The sequence below is a fragment of the Ixodes scapularis genome, unplaced genomic scaffold (assembly GCF_016920785.2).
Source record: "Ixodes scapularis isolate PalLabHiFi unplaced genomic scaffold, ASM1692078v2 PGA_scaffold8__174_contigs__length_109621045, whole genome shotgun sequence".
In the NCBI taxonomy this organism is placed as follows: Eukaryota; Metazoa; Arthropoda; class Arachnida; order Ixodida; family Ixodidae; genus Ixodes; species Ixodes scapularis.
In genome coordinates, this window is record NW_024609883.1 from 49,243,929 (window position 1) to 49,260,485 (window position 16,557).

Sequence of the window (16,557 nt, forward strand, 5' to 3'; positions counted from 1 at the left end):
CCGCCATCTTCGATCATTCTCCCGGTAGAATGCGTGGGATCGGCATCTAAATCTCGATTATTGCCTTTTATATCGCTGGCTCTGGCAAGAAAATGACATTATATTATTCCTCAGTGGGTTAAAAAGCTCATAAATGAAGATTTTTCGGCGTATGGCCACAAACTTTTATTCAGGCGAAAAAGAAGTCTGCCCGTAGCAGACGACGCGTAGCCTCAGCAGTGCTCTTTTCAGGCAGCGTTGCTAAAAAATGGCGGTTGTCTCCTCTCTGCTCCCTTCTTTCTCTCTCGCTCCTTCGGCGCTCTCCTCCCTTTCATTTACTTTTCTCCTCTCCGGCGCCTTCGTCGCCACACCCACTGGCCAAACTCTCTCAATATACGGCTCTGGGGTCTCCCCCAAACCGACCGCTCTGGTTGTTTCTTCTAACGGTGGTCCCGCGTTCCCTCGCATTCCATCGAAATTTGTTTCTTGCACCGTGGCCATACGGCAATTCAGACGGCATTTAGCGTAAAGGTACTTTTCGTGAACCAGAGTTCCTGCAACCCCTTTACGGCTGCTAAAGGCGTACTCTCGTCAGCAGCGGTCTACACTCGTGGTGCGAATTGAAATAAAAGATCGTACTGATATCTGAAATCAATGTTTTTGTATGTTTATTATTAAAAAAAGAGTGTGTCACGTATATTCTGTACAGACCTCGCTCACGACCCCAGGCCTCGTCGTCCTAGGGAGCCTTCATGCGCGCTTTGCTAGCGTGATGCCAACCTTTGTAATGCCGCTCGCCGACAAACCAGCAGCCATTTTGGTTCTTGGCGATAATCCGTGGGGCTTATAATCCTCCCGGAAACAAGCACCTTATCTCACAAGTTCGGAGCAGCGTTGTGGAACCTACGGAGGGATGATTAGCATTTTCCTCCTCGGATATGGGATGACCGATGGACAGAAAGGCCAGTTTCCGGCGCACGGGGAAACAATAAGAGGAACAAAGTGATGGTGGAAGAGGGTGTGAAAAAGGGAAACAGGCAGTTGGCATCACTCCATGCGAAGCGCACATGAAGGCACCCTAATACCCCTGTTACACGGCACACTTAACTGCAGTTACGCTAAACCACAATTAGCGCACAATACTTGCCGACAACATTCTGCGGCGATGCAGTCAGAGCTATGGGCGAACGTGCGCTTGAGCATCTTGAGCACCCATCAAAGCAGTGCACGCGCTCTCTTCACTTCTTTTGAAATAGCTGTCCGAGGGTATAGTGCGGCATCTGTGCTGCCACGTAACCGCAGTTAAAGCTGAGTTAACCGCGGTTAAGTGTGCCCGTGTAACAGGGCATAAATCGTCCCACTGCTCGCCTGCTCGCATCGTCCGCTTCGACATCGGCACTTCGGTTTTCCTCATCTCAGTATATACCTTTCCCATGTTTACAAATCCACAGCTCAGCGTGCGATCTCCACAGCTCAGCACGCGCGTGTGCGTCGCTTCGGAAAGCGAGCAAATCACGCGCGATACGCACGAACACTGAAAATGAAACCGGCCAGCAGCCCTTTTCTGGAAAGGTCTATTCCTTACAGCCATAGTTATGTAGTTTTTATTTCTCTACTTTATATTTCATCATCCTTTAATAGTGTATTGCTAACTGTACTGCGTATGTTTAATATTTTTCTAAATATATATATTTCTGTATCTCACACTCTCGTCGTGTGATATGTCGAACGACGGTGGAGCGTCCACAAGTAGGAAGGGGTACCGAAACCGAAACTTGATTTAAAAAAATCGTCTTGTACCGCCACTAGCACTTCTAGCGGCCACTTTTATCTAAACGTTCCAGGCCTGGTCAAAAATTAAAATTTTGGTTGTGAAAATTTCGGGCAAGATGCTGTTTTTGGGATAAAACGGCAACTTAAAGACGGCTTTCAGAGCGGATCGAGTAGAAGAAAGTTGCTATTATAAGTTTTACACAAGGTTCCGACGGATTTCGAGGAGTTCGAGCAACTGGCTGTCGAAAGACCAAGGTAAACAGCCCTACCATGGAGAGCCCTACAGCTCGGGGGCTATCGCGATTCGCGATACTTCAAAATCTTTTCTGCTTATCCGAAATCTAAAATAATATAGGATCCTGTTGGTCTATCAAGCTTTTTCTTGGAGAGGACTTTGGGGCCATTTCATCTTGCTTGTGATATTGCCCCTTATCGAGGCTAGACAAAACCTACCGTAACCGAGAGAAAACAAGTTATCTAAATTCAAGTGCTTAATGCGCATTCACCCAGAGAAACGACGCGCGTTCTGGTCGACGCTGCCGACAAGCAAAACGAGGCTGCCCCCAGCCCTTCTGCCACAGGACCTCCTTAGCTCTACTGACCTGCAGAGGTCGGCATTTTAGGTCGCCCTCACTCACCCTCACCCTCACAGCCACACACCTAAGCCCCTCCCTTATGCTCACAGCTACACTCACCTTCAGCCCCTCACTCACCCTCATCCTCACAGTCACACTCACCTTCAGCCCTTCACTCACCCTCACCGCCCTCACGGCCTTCACCACCCTCGTGGCCCTCGCCGCCCTCACGCCACTCACCGCCCTCACACACTCATAGCCCTCACGCCACTCACTGCCCTCATGCACTCGTGGCCGTTACTCCACTCACCGCCCTCACGCCCCTCACGCACTCACCGCCCTTGCGGCCCTTATACCCCTCATGCCACTCAGGCCAGCTTCAGATGGGGCAATTTCGCCCAGAAACTTGGCGTCGCAACACCAGCAACACGGGCCACCTGCAATCACATGCAGCAACCAATTGCTGCATTTTGCCATCGTCATCATAAAATTTTATTTTTCTTGCACTATTTAGACACAATTACGCGTTATAAACATGTTTTTATGCATCTAAATCTCATTAAGAATACTAATGCACTTTTCTGAAACAGTTTATTTCCAAAAACGATCGATTTCAAACCAGAACCAAGTCTTTCGGTGTCATCTCCGGCACGAGGTATCACGTGAAAATTTTGCGTCCCTGATTGGATGCACGCGCTTCAAACGTCTTCGAATTGCTCGGAGTTGCTTGCTTATTTCGAGCCGGACCCAATCTCAGCAATTCATGTCGATCTAAGGAAAGCTAGCACCCCTCATGCACTCACGGCCCTCACGCCTCTCATGCCACTCACTGCCCTCACGCACTTATGGCCCTACACCCCTCACACACTCACCGCCTTCACACCCCTCACATACTCATGGCCCTCACGCCACTCACCGCCCTCACGCCCATCACGCACTCATGCTCTTCGTGCCCCTCACCGCCCTCACGGCCCTCATGCACTCACGGCCCTCATGCACTCACGGCCCTCACCGCCCTCACAGCCCTTACGGCCCTCACTCACCCTCACACTCATAAATTTTCCTGGTTCAGAAACTCACTCGCCCTCACCTCACCTGTGAAGATGAGGGTGAGTGAGGGCCCTCATGAGTTGGGTTTTCCGAGGTATGCTGACCTGTCGGCGTCGTCTCGGAGTACCTCGCGTTTCCCTAAAAAACCCGGAATTTCTTCTTTTTTTCATTCGTCTGCTTTGTAGGGTTGTTGCTGCATTGCATGGAGGTAGAAAGCTTCTGGGAGCGACATGACTCCACCAGAGGTGAAGCCAAAGGATAGTGTTACGACGGCGCAGGAAACATGACGATAGCGACTGGTGACGCAACAACGTTTATTCCTGCGGAGCTTGTGCTTTATATCGTAGACAGGAAAGGGGAAGGCGAAAGGGAAAGGCAGAGAAAAGTGGAAAGATCAGATGACAAACGCCACCGTGCTCGTGGCGGCGTGGCCAATCTGCAACAGTCTTCTCCCTCCTAGGGGGAAAACCGTACTGGGGCTCTCCTGGTTCGAGTCGGTCGTTGCAGGCCTCTGGCTGCGGGAGATGTGGCAGACTGGGAGCGCTTTCCAATGAACTTTCGGGAAGCGGGGGCTTGACTTGATCGAGGTGTCTGTGAAGGACGTCTCCCTTGTTGCCGTCGGCGGTGACCATGCGTGCACCGTCCGCGGACTATACTCTAGCTGGTGTCCATGGTTCGCCTCTCCCAAAATTTTGCACCCATACTGGTTCCCCTGTGTGGCCAGGATCGTTGGTATAAGTGTCGTTCCGATAATTGACTCGTGATGGTGGGGGTACGACCGCGTTATCTAGCCTTGAGCGCAGCTTGTATCCCATTAGCTGCATGGCTGGGGTCTTACCACCTGCGGAAGGTGTCCGACGGTACCGATACAGCACCCTTGCTAAACGAGTCTGCGGCGACCTTTGCTTGTTTTTTTTAAGTCCCTGTTTTACTGTGCGGACGGCGCGCTCCGCCAGCCCATTAGATTGGGGGTGGTAAGGTGCCTTACGAAGGTGCACAATGTTATTGAGCCGCAGAAACTTTCCAAACTCTTCATTTGTAAGCAGTGGCCCATTGTCGGATACAATGGTTTCTGGCAGCGCGAAGGTGCTAAATACCGTTCGCAACGCCTCAACCGTAGTCAACCCGTTGGCACTTTTCATGGGCACCGCCTCAATTCACTTTGTGTGTGAATCTACCACAACTAACAACATAAAACCATCCACTGGTCCCGCAAAATCAATGTGCAATCTGGACCAGCTTTGCCGCGTCTCTGGCCACGGAACAAGTGTTTGTCTTGGTGGCATCGGTGCGGCCTGAACACAAATATGCCATGTGACGTCTTTACGAGTCGCTCAATATCTTGGTCAATGCACGGGTACCACAGCATTGAGCGAGCTAGCGTCTTCATGGAGCCCATTCTCTGATGTGTGTCATGCAGTAGTCGTAGCATTGCTGGTCTGGCAACTTCCGGCACAACCACGCGATGGCCCCAATACAAAAGCCCATGACTAAAAGTCATCTCGTCTCTCCTGTCAAAGTAGGGTTTTAAACGGCTGTCCTCTTGTGCTAGACGAGAGGGCCAGCCTTCCTGTACCCACTTCTGCACCTGTGCGAAACCATCATCTTCCGCCGTCAAAACAACCAACTGCTTAGCCGACAAGATGCCATCGTTGAGGCTTTCAGTGAGGAGAACATACTCAAAGCCGTCCACCTCTTCGCTGATTCAGGGGGTGCTGATCTAGTCACTGGAAGCCGGCTGAGTGTGTCAACCAGAATATTGGCCTTGCCGTCCCTGTGCTGGATGACGTAGTTGTAGGCCCCCAGCAGCAGAGCCCACCGTTGGATCTGCCTCGCGGCCATCGCCGGTACGGTCTTATCAGGATGAAACAAACCCAGCAAGGGTTTATGTTCAGTCGCAAGCGTAAGACACCTTCCCAAGAGGTATGTTCGGAATTTCGACACCCCGAACACCAAAGCGAGGGCCTCCCGCTCTAACTGTGAATAATTCCGCTCAGCGGCTGTGAGTGTGCGAGAGCGGAACCCTATGGGGCACAGGACCCCCTGGCCAACATCGTGAAACAGTATGGCACCAATACCCATTGGTGATGCGTCGCACTCAAGAATTACCGGCTTGTCTGGGTCAAAATGCGTCAAGAAGTCAGCTTCTTTGAGTTGGGTCTTGCCCCGCTAAACGCACGTTGCTGCCTGGGTCCCCATTCCCACTTTGCCTCCGCGCGGAAAAGTTAGTACAACGGCGCCATGATCGAGGACGCGTTCTTGAGGAACTTGTGGTAGTAAGTCACCAGCCCTGCAAAAGACCTTGCCTCGATGGGCTCTGCTAGTAGCCGAAGTAAGGTCTTTTGCAGGGCTGGTGACTTACCACAAGTTCCTCAAGAACGCGTCCTCGATCATGGCGCCGTTGTACCAGCTTCTCCGCGCAGAGGCCTGTTTGGAAGGACACGCCCCCACCTATGACCACAAACAAAATCAAAAGACACTGTAGGACGGAAAAAACAGCAGAATTGGTGCCAACAGAGCTTTTGGCCCCCCTGGGGGGCAGTCCTACCACTGATCTCTATGACAATTTGCTGGATCGTGCTTCACTGTTCCTCAATTGCGACCACCAGAGGTTGTGAATCGGCCAGCTTTGGCCTGTATAAATCTGCCGGGTGAGGTGTTGCAGAAGCTTGGCGGCTGCGTACACTTTCTGCTCGTTTGCCGTCATTCGCTAAAAAGTCTTTGAAAACCTTGTGTAAATGACGTAGCTCCCCTTGAGAACCGGTGAAAAATTTCACGAAAGTGTGACACTGCAGAAAAAAGGTACAACTCGTCGAACGCGTCTCGCGGTTAGGCGGCGTAATCAAAGGACGCGCCTTGGCCGGCTGAAGTCCTTCATCAATGCACATTTTCACGTTTGGATACTGATCAAGAATCGGCGCCGTGTGGATGTGTTAACCCTTGAAAAAAGTTTGGAAGCTGTGCTGCGCATACATGCCTTTGCTGCACATATGTCGGTCGCGGAGTTCTGGATTGTCCATCTGTTCTGGTGGGTTACTAACCCTGATTCGTAGATGGTATCATGCACTATCAACCATGACTATGTTTGAATTCTGCTTGAATGGACCCGAATAACTCGCGTCATATGGCAACACAGATAGAGCAACGCAGTGGAGCAGCGCTGGACCGGAGGTAGGTTTTCGAACGCCACATAAGCAAACTCATTTCTGGCGTGCAAGTGCTGCAAGCTTTAAATACAAACTTTGAAATAAAGTAAAACGCTGCTCCATAGGAACATATATACACCTTTACGTATGTCATACTTGCAAATTTTCTCCGAAGGGTTAACACGGTGTCGATCTTTGTTCAGTATCCAAGCGTGTGAAGGCACAGAGCGGCAGTACTTTGCGTGCCAAGGCATATCCTTTGATCACACCGCCCGACCGCGAGACTTGCATACGACGAATTGTGCCTTTTTTCTGCGGTGCTACGCTTTTGTGAAAATTTCCACGGGTTCTCAAAGGCAGCTACGACCGTTTAGACAGGGTTTTAAAAAATATTTTTTTGGCGAAGGATGGAGAACGATCAAAAAACGTCTTTTGGCACTCAGCCGCCCAGCCTCTGCAACGCTTCACCTGGCAGATTTACATGGCCTCAAAATGGCCGATTCTTAACTTCCGGTAGCTGCGCGTGTACTGTTGTGACCAAGGGGGGATGCGCTAACCTGCAAATTGACATATAGATCAGTGGTTCCCACCGACCGCGGCCTCTGCTTCCAGTTTCACTTGGAGTTTTCCAGTTTGGCTGGCTTGAGCCGGTATGTCGCCTCCCTCTCCGTACCTCCATGTTGCCTTGCCTTTGTGATTGCATATGCACTCAAAATTGAATGGGTAATGGCAATGATTATATATATGTTTACACTCTAGTTGTATGCAGCATATGTGAGAGGCACGGACTCGAGCGTGCAGCTTCAGGTTTAGAAGGTTCCCTTTTTTCCCGTGTTTTTGTCCAAAGCTTGGTGCGGTGCTACTCCTCCGTATCCGTACCTCTTATAGCACTGCTCCACGATGTAACAAACACATTTAGGCGATGCCACTCGATCCAACGAAGAGTTCAGACTATGTTCGGCGTCCTGGTGCTTTTTTTTTAACGTTTTCATTTTTTTATTTTTTTTTATTTTAACAGCCGCAGCAGGGCACAGCATGAGCTCATTGGGATTTTGACGCCAGCACCACGCACGGTTTTCAACACCTTTGGCTTCACGCAGCCGATGCGACACTGCCGACGCTTTTTTTTAACTTCTAGTTCCAATTTCTCTGTGACTGTGCCGTTCACCGTTGGCAAACGTGGGCCTCTGCTGCCTCTTTTTTTTATTTCACTGTGGGCTTCTCGGTGGGAGTGGCCTCTACGTCGGTTGGAAGCGAACCATTGCTGGTTCTAGAGTAGATCCGAACGCATTCTGCCTGCGCCTCCTCTCCAGCAAGAGCGGCCAGTGGCATCACCTAAATGTTTCTTGCATCTTGCACTGCACACAGCTCGTGCGACAGTGTTTTTTGAAGAGGAACTGTTCTATTCCGTATTGGTGACATGCACAGAAGGAATGCGCAAAACATGTGAGGGTGATCGCTCTCGTGCAGAAGGAACACGTTGCCAAGTTTGTCATTCGGTGGCGGGCTTCACGCAAACAGTAACTAGTAGTTTCGCAGCGCCGCACACGCACAGCAAACACTGCTCATAGTCAGGAGTTCCAATCTGCTTACTTTTCTTCTCACTGAAATGCTTCCAGCAATGTTTGGTGACTGCCTGCACCTCTCTTCCTTTTTCCCTTCCCTGAGCATTAAAAATAAAAACAGGTCCTAACCAGAAAAGGAGGACATGTCAGGTTCGGAAAAGATTGCGAACAGAGACGTTGGTCTCTGCCATCATCGTCCCCGACGCGCAACTTTTTTCAGTACGATAACAAACAAAAAATGCACCCCTTGACCCACATTTTTTCACTGTGAATGCGCCTGTGGAGTACATATCACGCAAGTTTCAATTGAGACAGGAGTATTAGCACACCGCAGCTCCAAACCCCTTGGAGGCAAAAGCTTACACTGCAGAATCCAGGGACCCTGGTTTCAATCCCCTCCTTTGCCTGCTTCAATCTCGACTAGTATCATACCAACGTGCGATCGTGTATCAATACTGCGTGGTGCACATTAAAGGGAAGCTGAAGCACTTTTTAAGAAATCTGAGTTAGGAGCAGTCTTGTATAGCTTTTTCTCCCGTGAATTCAGTTATCGCACATCTCTTGGGCTGAAGTATATGCAAACCGCATTTATTTTGAAAAATATCTGCAGCGGCTGCTGCCGGGCATGTGGCAATCTTCTCCGCCGCCTGTTATTTGTCTAGAGCAGGGTTGGCCAAACTGTGGCTCGCAGCTCCCTCCACTCCCCCCCCCCCCCCCCCCCCCCCCACCCACCCCACCACTCCCCCACCTCCCTCCCGGTCACACGAGCACTTCCCCAAAAAGAGAAATGGAACACGTTTTAAATCGAAAGAGAGGTTGCGATTTGGTAGTCTTGTGCTACTGGTTCCTTGCGTACAGTTGGACTGCTTTTGACTCGGATAAATTGAAAGTAGTTTGAATCAGGGGTGGAACGGCTGCGCCATTTGCGCCATTTCGCGCCAGACGCATTTGTCTGCGCCATCCTGCGCCATTTCGCGGAAACTGCGCCACAGCCAATACCCTGCGCCATTATGCACCAAATCGCACAACGTGCGCCAAAAAAAAAAAAAAAAGTATTTTGTCTTGGTTTCGGTTTTTATCGACTCGATTGGCAACGGTTAGCGCGTTTAGCTTCGCCGGCCTTGCAATCCTTTGTTCTGTTTATTCTGCCTGTGTATCCCCAGTCGGAAGCGCGCAAAATAAACTCGGGGATCGGATTCGAAGTGCTACACCTGCGACTGGATTGTTATTCTTCAACCGTAAGCGGTTAAGCAAGTCGGCCGAGGTGAGGTCGAGTCGTTAAGCGTCAGATTGCCTGGGGCTCTGCGGCCCGAGGTGCGTACGTCAGCCAGTTGAAAACAAATGAGCAGAAGATTCCTTTTAGTACTTCATCGTTAGAAGTTGGAACCGCATTTCTGCAAGATAAATTGTGATTTGATAGAACTGAAACGCGGTCCGATCCGATACCTTGCCGGCCAACAGCTCTCACGCGAGCGGTAGATCTGCTCGGCGTTCTTTAACCTTGCTCCTGCTATTCGCTTAGAATACGACAACTCCGTTAATCGTAGTCTGCTGCTTCGGTATTGAGTTGCACAATAGGATAAACTCGAAATTTGTTTCCCTGTTCCTCCACGCAACTGCTCGTTCGTTACTTACGCACGTCAAGAGGTTCGCACATATAATTACTATGTCGAGCACGTGTGGGTTGTGCGATAAGCAGTGCTGGTTTGCATTTTGAGCAGCTGAAAGCCACTCGGAGAATATCAAGCACACCATCTTCAGAAACATATGGTAGTTGCTTTTTGGTTCTCATTAAGGCTCACAAAGTTTCAAGTTTTCGCATCTGTTACACTGTTATCCAATCTACCTAGGTCCCTAACCACTCATGTTCATCTGTGCTGCTAAGCAGAATTGAAATTGCTCCCGTGCTCGTCTAAGACACAAAATGAAGTGCAATGAAAACTGATCTGGGCTGCTCCTAGCCTGCTCCAGAAGGTAGTTTTAGCTGCTCCCAACCTGCTCCAAAACAGCGGTTTCAGCTGCTCCCGTGGCTGCTCCCAAATACATTTCATGAGTTCCACCCCTGTTGAATTTCGTTTATTGCTCTAGACCAGGGGTGGCCAAGCTGCGGCTCGCGAGCCGCATGCGGCTCTTCACGTGTTAAAGCGCGGCTCGCGGCTCCCTCCCCTACTCCCCCCCTTCCACTTCCATGCCTCCCTCCCGGTCACACGAGCACTTCCCCAAGTAGAGAAATGGAGCGCGTTTTGATATCGAAAGACAGGTTGCGGTTTGTTAGTCTTGTGCTACTGCTACCTTACGCACAGTTGGACTGCTTTTGACTCGGATAAATTGAAAGTAGTCCGAGAGCCCTGAACAAAAGTTTGCCCCCCCCCCCCCCACACACACACCCCGCGGCTCTTGGAAGTTTCGTGATTCTGTTTGCGGCTCTTAGGCCGGGTCAGCCTGGCCACCCCTGCTCCAGACAAAAGTTTGTACCCCCTTTTCTGCCTTTCCTCTTCCATGCGGCTCTTGGAAGTTCTGTGGTTTTGTTTGTGGCTCTTAGGCTGGGTCGGCCCGGCCACCCCTGGTCTAGAGCGTCGTGACTTCATGGTCGGCATCCCCGAGCCAGCTTAGTGGCGATCAAGGGTCATCTGACCCCGCTGATGACGTCTCTTTCGCGAGTTTCTCTCTTTCCTACTCTCAGAGCTTTCCTACCCTCGGTGCGAAATAACGGGCGGGTCTATGTTGAAATTCTAATTGGCTATTACAATGTTCCTTTTAATAAGATTGAAAGAAAGCTTAAGACACAAATTTTAAGCTACATTACAACTTTTACTGTTTGTTCGAGTTCAAGGCCTCTTCAGCTTCCCTTTAAAGACCTTAGGCTAGCAGTCGTACTTCGCTGGCTAAATTTCTCATCCAGTGTTGCCACACTTCAAAGGCAGACCAAAGTTGTGCTGTATAAACACAAACTTCAATATTATTTTTTTGTTGTAATTGTTTGAAGTTTAAATTTATATATTGGCTTCAAAGGATAGGTACACGGATTTGGCATTGTGAAGGGCCGCATACTGGACTATTTACTTTTGCGAGCTTTAGAGCCTCAAGCAGCACAAATGGCCTATGAACGTCCACACGACATTCCTGGAATGTTGGGACATCCTAAGGACATTCACAGGACTAAGTGTGCTACTATGGGCATCTTCAACGTTCAGCGCAAGTGTACAGCTTTTCTGTGCAGCTCTATCAAGGAAACATTGCCAGTGAAACGGCTTTGCTCTAATTGCTGGTGCATTTTTTGGTACCAGGCACTTCAAGTGACCCTGTCCCACCAAGATGAAGACGGCGATTGGTGTGGACCTGGTGGGTTCTATGGAGCATGGTATGTTTCTCTGCAAGCAACGAACAGTGGCACTGTCTTTTTCTACTCTTAGGGTCACTGCAGAGAAGCTGCAATCAGGTGAAAGAGGGGAATACATATTGAGGTGAAGCCAACTTTGGGTACATGGTGACCTTATGAGAACTAGTGTGCATGGCAGCACCTTATAGCACCTATTTGCACAACTGAACTTTTGCTCTTTGGAGCCATTGAAAACACGAAAAAGCTGAGACCCCCCTCGCCCCCCAGAAAGGAATAACCTATACTGCAGTTAAAGCCAACTTTAAAGGGCAACTCCGCTCAATTCCGAAGATTTCGGGATAATGATTGATTTCGAATTAAAAAGCCCTAGTAAAAGACACTACGTCGTTTGCTTCGCGAAAAATGGGATATATATTTTTAAATCTAATTTTAAACACGAGCGGAAATCGAAACCGAAACTTCGGCTCCGTCTGGCAACATTGGCCTCGGGCCGCCAAGTACATGGCCATCACGTGGTACGAGATGTCACGTGATCCTCGGCCCAACGACGGGCGGGATGGGGGCGGGCGTGCGGCAGGCGCGATCATCTGCAAATTGTAAAATCTCCGAGTGATGAATGCATACACTAATGTCATTCACGAATATGTTGAGAAGCAGAGGCACTAAGTTAAAACCCTGCGAGACGCCGAATGTAGAACTGTATGGTGTGTATATACTTGGTGCCCTTGCATGGAACAGGATTCCATTGACCATACAGATAGCTTTCAAACCAATCGGAAAGGGGGGGGGGGGGGGGGGGGGGGGTACACCATACATGCAGCGTTTTTGAATCAGCAAATAATGGCTGACCAGGTCAAACTTTTTTTAAAGTCAAAGTAAATGGCATCAACTTGTTGTTTTGACCCTAGTTTGGAACCCAGGAATTCTGTAAAGGTGAACAAGTTTGTTTCTGCAGGACGATTGGGTATGAATTGTTGATGCATACTTATGTGCTGTGAAAAGCTACATAAGAGACAACTATAGGCTGTCCAATACTTTAAATGGAGCAGAGCAAAAAATTGGCTGCAGAAACCCCTATTGTTGGTTGTCTATGAATCGTGATAGCATTCGTCATGACTCATGAGACTCGCGGCACAGTTTATGGGAGATACGACATCGCAAAATTTGAGTGAACATTTTATTTTATGAATGGTTTACGATGCAATCGTTGTTGGCGCGACTGCAGTGTCTCACTTTGAAATTGAGTGATTGCTTCATCTCTGTGTAATCGTTAAATCTTCTGTCTCTGTGTAATTGTTTGATGTTCAAGCTGTTTCTCTACCATCATTGCAACTTCGTGTGTGTGTCTTGTCCTCTCGTAATCATTTAATGTTTAATCTGTTCCACCACCATCATTGACCATGTACGAACTGGCTCAACTCAAACCGATAATTGCTTTGTAGCTTGGGCACAAATGTGAATATGTGCGTGCTGCTGCTCCCTGTATGCACAAGCCGAGTATCTGCCTGCTAAGACAACATCAAAGACGACGTCTAGGACTGCCTCTAGGACGACCTCTAGGGCGATCTCAAGGATGACCTCTAGGACGGTGTCCTAAAGGATGACGTCAAAGACCTAGAACGACCTCTTGGACGACCTCCTGGGCTATCTCAAGGATGACATCCTAGGGCAGTGGTTCTCAAATGGGGGTCCGCGAAGCCCACCCTCATCAGTCGAGCCCGGAAATAAAAGTTGTGTTTTCTCAGATTCGGAAGAAACGTTCCAATTTTCGGGTGCGTTTTCTCGTGTATATGTCAATAAGTGAAGTTTACTTCACACTAGCCCTTAGTGATATCCATTTCTTAAATCACTATCATAATTAACCTATACTTTCCTTCCCCTCGTCACGAACGGGGTCCTCCATCATCTCTGCCGATCCACAAGGGGTCCGCAAAACATCAATGGCTGAGAACCACTGTCCTAGAGGACAACGTCAAAGACGATGTCTAGCACGACATCTAGGGCAATCTCAAGAATGACCTGTAGGATGACCTCTAGGACGATGTCCGCATACACACAGTGCCTGCGTTTGCAAATGTCCTATATATGCGGAGGCACCTCCACATACGTGCGTTCGTCATACACGTTTGAGGCCAGATGCCATATTGCGAAAACCATGTGATGTAGCTAATGAATGCTATCACGTTAAAATGTGACCAGCCAGATCAGTGAAGGCAATGGCCCTTCTGTTAATTGTATGTGTATCCATCTCCATTGCCCTTTAGACATGATGCAGAAAACCTCAGATGAGGTGTCCAGAGGAGTTGTCTCGTGCTCATAATTGTTTACTTGTATGTGAGCATTTGACAGAGATGTGTCACGTTGGGGCAAGACTCCTAGTTAAATGGAGGGGAGGGAGAGAGGAGGGGAACCTTTCACTTTTAGCTGATTAAAGAGGTATAATTTATTTTGGTGCTAAACAATACTCAAGGAAAGAAAAGGCATCAAAATAAAAATATTGTCAGGCTGTCAGCATATTTTTTGTCATGGGAGAAACTAAACTACCACTGAAATTTCGAGACAATAAAAAAAGCCATGAGGAGCATGACACAGCAGTGGTGCTGGACCACCTGTTGCCGGTAGCTCTGGGCACTACTTGGGAAAAAGTTTGTTTTATTTTGCAGCATGCTGCTCATTCTCATTTTCTACTTTTTTGTTTGAATAATCTTTTGACTGTCCTTTTCTGTTTCCCTGATTTTCAACTCAGTTATTTGAGGTGCATACTAGTTTTCAAACATGGTGTGTGCTAACTGATTGGCCTTGTATGTGATTGCTGCATTTGGTATACCGTTTCTGGGTGCCTGTGTGGCTCCATAATTGCGTGGAATGCTGTTTTCTATGAAAAGTTAAGATTACAAAATAAAATTAGGCATACATTTTTACTGCTCTTCTCATTCCTGTAGCATAACTTGATCACAGGCTTCTTTATAGTGTATATAACTTGGGTAACCCTGAGTTGAACACTTTTTTTCTTTGCGACTCCAATGTTCGAAATATTTTTACTGCTCAGCGTAGGAAATGCACAGGTGATCACAGTCTAATGTAGTGTTATGAACCGGTTTGTGCTTGGTAAAACCACCAACGGAACCATTATTTTGCATGCACGACTCGGATGGAACCGAACCAGAACAAAATGCAAAGCAATTGAACTCAAGCCAAGCTCAAAAAATGACTGGTTTGACATTCTGGCTTAAACTGACATTGACTGGTTTCTATCTTATGAAATTATTAATTATAGTTGGGACTGGGAGCTTCTGTTAACCAAAACCAAGCGGGAGCAAGGAAATAAGTCACCGAGTTTAAGGCAAGGTGCAGTGTTGCAGGAAATCATTTAGCAGTACCCGTTATTAAAGAAGGTTACTCTGCTGATTGGGTGTTTTGCGTGTGTCAAAATATCCAAGGTCTCTTCTTTGTAGGGGCTGGAGCTGCTTTGTTGGCGGATATCAGCTGCCCATTGCAAGCCACCAGGGACATCCTGTTCAGATGCTGTTCCTGCACCCATGTTACCGCAGATCAACGAGAAATTATCAGCCACCTGGTTGCCCACGGTGCCATACAAAGTCCCCAGATCCTTGAGAACTGGTACAGCCGGAATGAGTACGCTCAAAGTCACTTGCACGATAAACCTTACGAATGCAAGGTGTGTCCCCCAGCTTTTCCTAGAGCTAGCACGTTGAGCAGTCACAATCGAACACACATAGGTGAAAAGCATTACCAGTGCAAGCTGTGCCCACGAGCTTTTAGTACAGCTAGAATGCTGACCTCTCACAATCGAATGCACACCGGTGAAAAGCCTTTCAAGTGCAAGATGTGCCCACAAGTCTTTGCTAGAGCTAGTGGGCTGGCCTCTCACAATCGAACACACACAGGTGAAAAGCCCTTTAAGTGCAAGCACTGTCTCAAAGCCTTTGCTCAGAATTGGGATCTGACCATCCACAATCGAACACATACGGGTGAAAAGCCTTACACATGCAAGGTCTGCCCCCAAGCCTTTGCTACAAGTTTCAATCTTACTGTCCACTATCGAACACACACGGGTGAAACGCCTTACCAATGCAAGCTGTGCTCCCGAAGCTTTGCTCGGAAACATGATTTGACCAAACACATTCGATTGCATACGGGTGAAAAACCTTACAAGTGCAAGCTATGCCCTAAAGCTTTTGCGGTGAATGCCTATCTTATTGTCCACAATCGAACACATGCAGGTGAAAAGCCCTACACATGCAAGGACTGTCTCAAAGCTTTTGCTACGAAAGGCAGACTGACTGCCCATAATGTGATACATACAGGTGAAAAGCCTCACAAATGCAAGCTGTGCTCCCAGAGCTTTGCTCGTAAATGTGATCTGACCAGACACAACAAAATGCATAACAGTTGAAAAACGAGTCTTCAACAGCTCTGTGCCAACATAAAAAGATGATGAACCTAAGGACATTCAAATAAAGATGGACAGGGAATGGGTCGTTCCAATGCCAGCACTGTTCAAGAGGGTTCAGTCAGAGTTGTTCTCTATTAAGTCACATCTAGATTGCACTCTCTATGTCGTTGCAGAAAGGTATTCGAGTGGGAGGATAACTCTTAACAGTTGCACCTCCCAGCAGATGTAGAAACAGGTTATGTAATGCAGTGCACAGTCAAAGGCTGCTAAATCTTGGTGTTCTACATCTGAATACAGAAGGAGCCACAGCCTGATTGTGTTCTAAGGCACATTGCAATCCTGCTTGAGGTATTGTTTCGTAAGTGGCTGAATATTTTTGTAAAAATGTTTTATGATTTCTTTTTCTTGACTCAATTCTTCTGTAGATGAAACCTTGCAACTATAATAAATGTTGCACCAAACTTTGGCTTCTCTGTTTTTGCGGGGCTAGCAGTTTGAGCTCCCATGGTATGGTATTTCTTTCGGTTTTGCAGATATTGCTAAACCGATGTCAATGGAGTGTCACTGGGTGATGTTGAAGTGGGCGTTAGGTGATGTGTGGAAGCTGTTTAGTCTGTTTCCATTTTTACATTGTGTGCCATGCCGAGAACTTGTAACAGTTATCTCTATGGGAAATTGGGTATTGAACATGTACTACACACTCTGCAACTCA

At 48.2% G+C, this 16,557-nt stretch overlaps 1 protein-coding gene across 1 annotated transcript; it reads left to right on the forward strand.

Moving 5' to 3' along the window:
* Window positions 1-1,802: 1,802 nt before the first annotated feature.
* LOC115332423 (gastrula zinc finger protein XlCGF17.1) lies at window positions 1,803-16,306 on the forward strand. Its single transcript, XM_029994803.3, has 3 exons — window positions 1,803-2,007; window positions 11,376-11,449; window positions 14,884-16,306. The coding sequence occupies exons 2-3, from the start codon at window positions 11,404-11,406 to the stop codon at window positions 15,843-15,845; spliced, it is 1,008 nt and encodes a 335-aa protein (XP_029850663.2). The 5' UTR covers window positions 1,803-2,007; window positions 11,376-11,403; the 3' UTR covers window positions 15,846-16,306.
* Window positions 16,307-16,557: the final 251 nt, after the last annotated feature.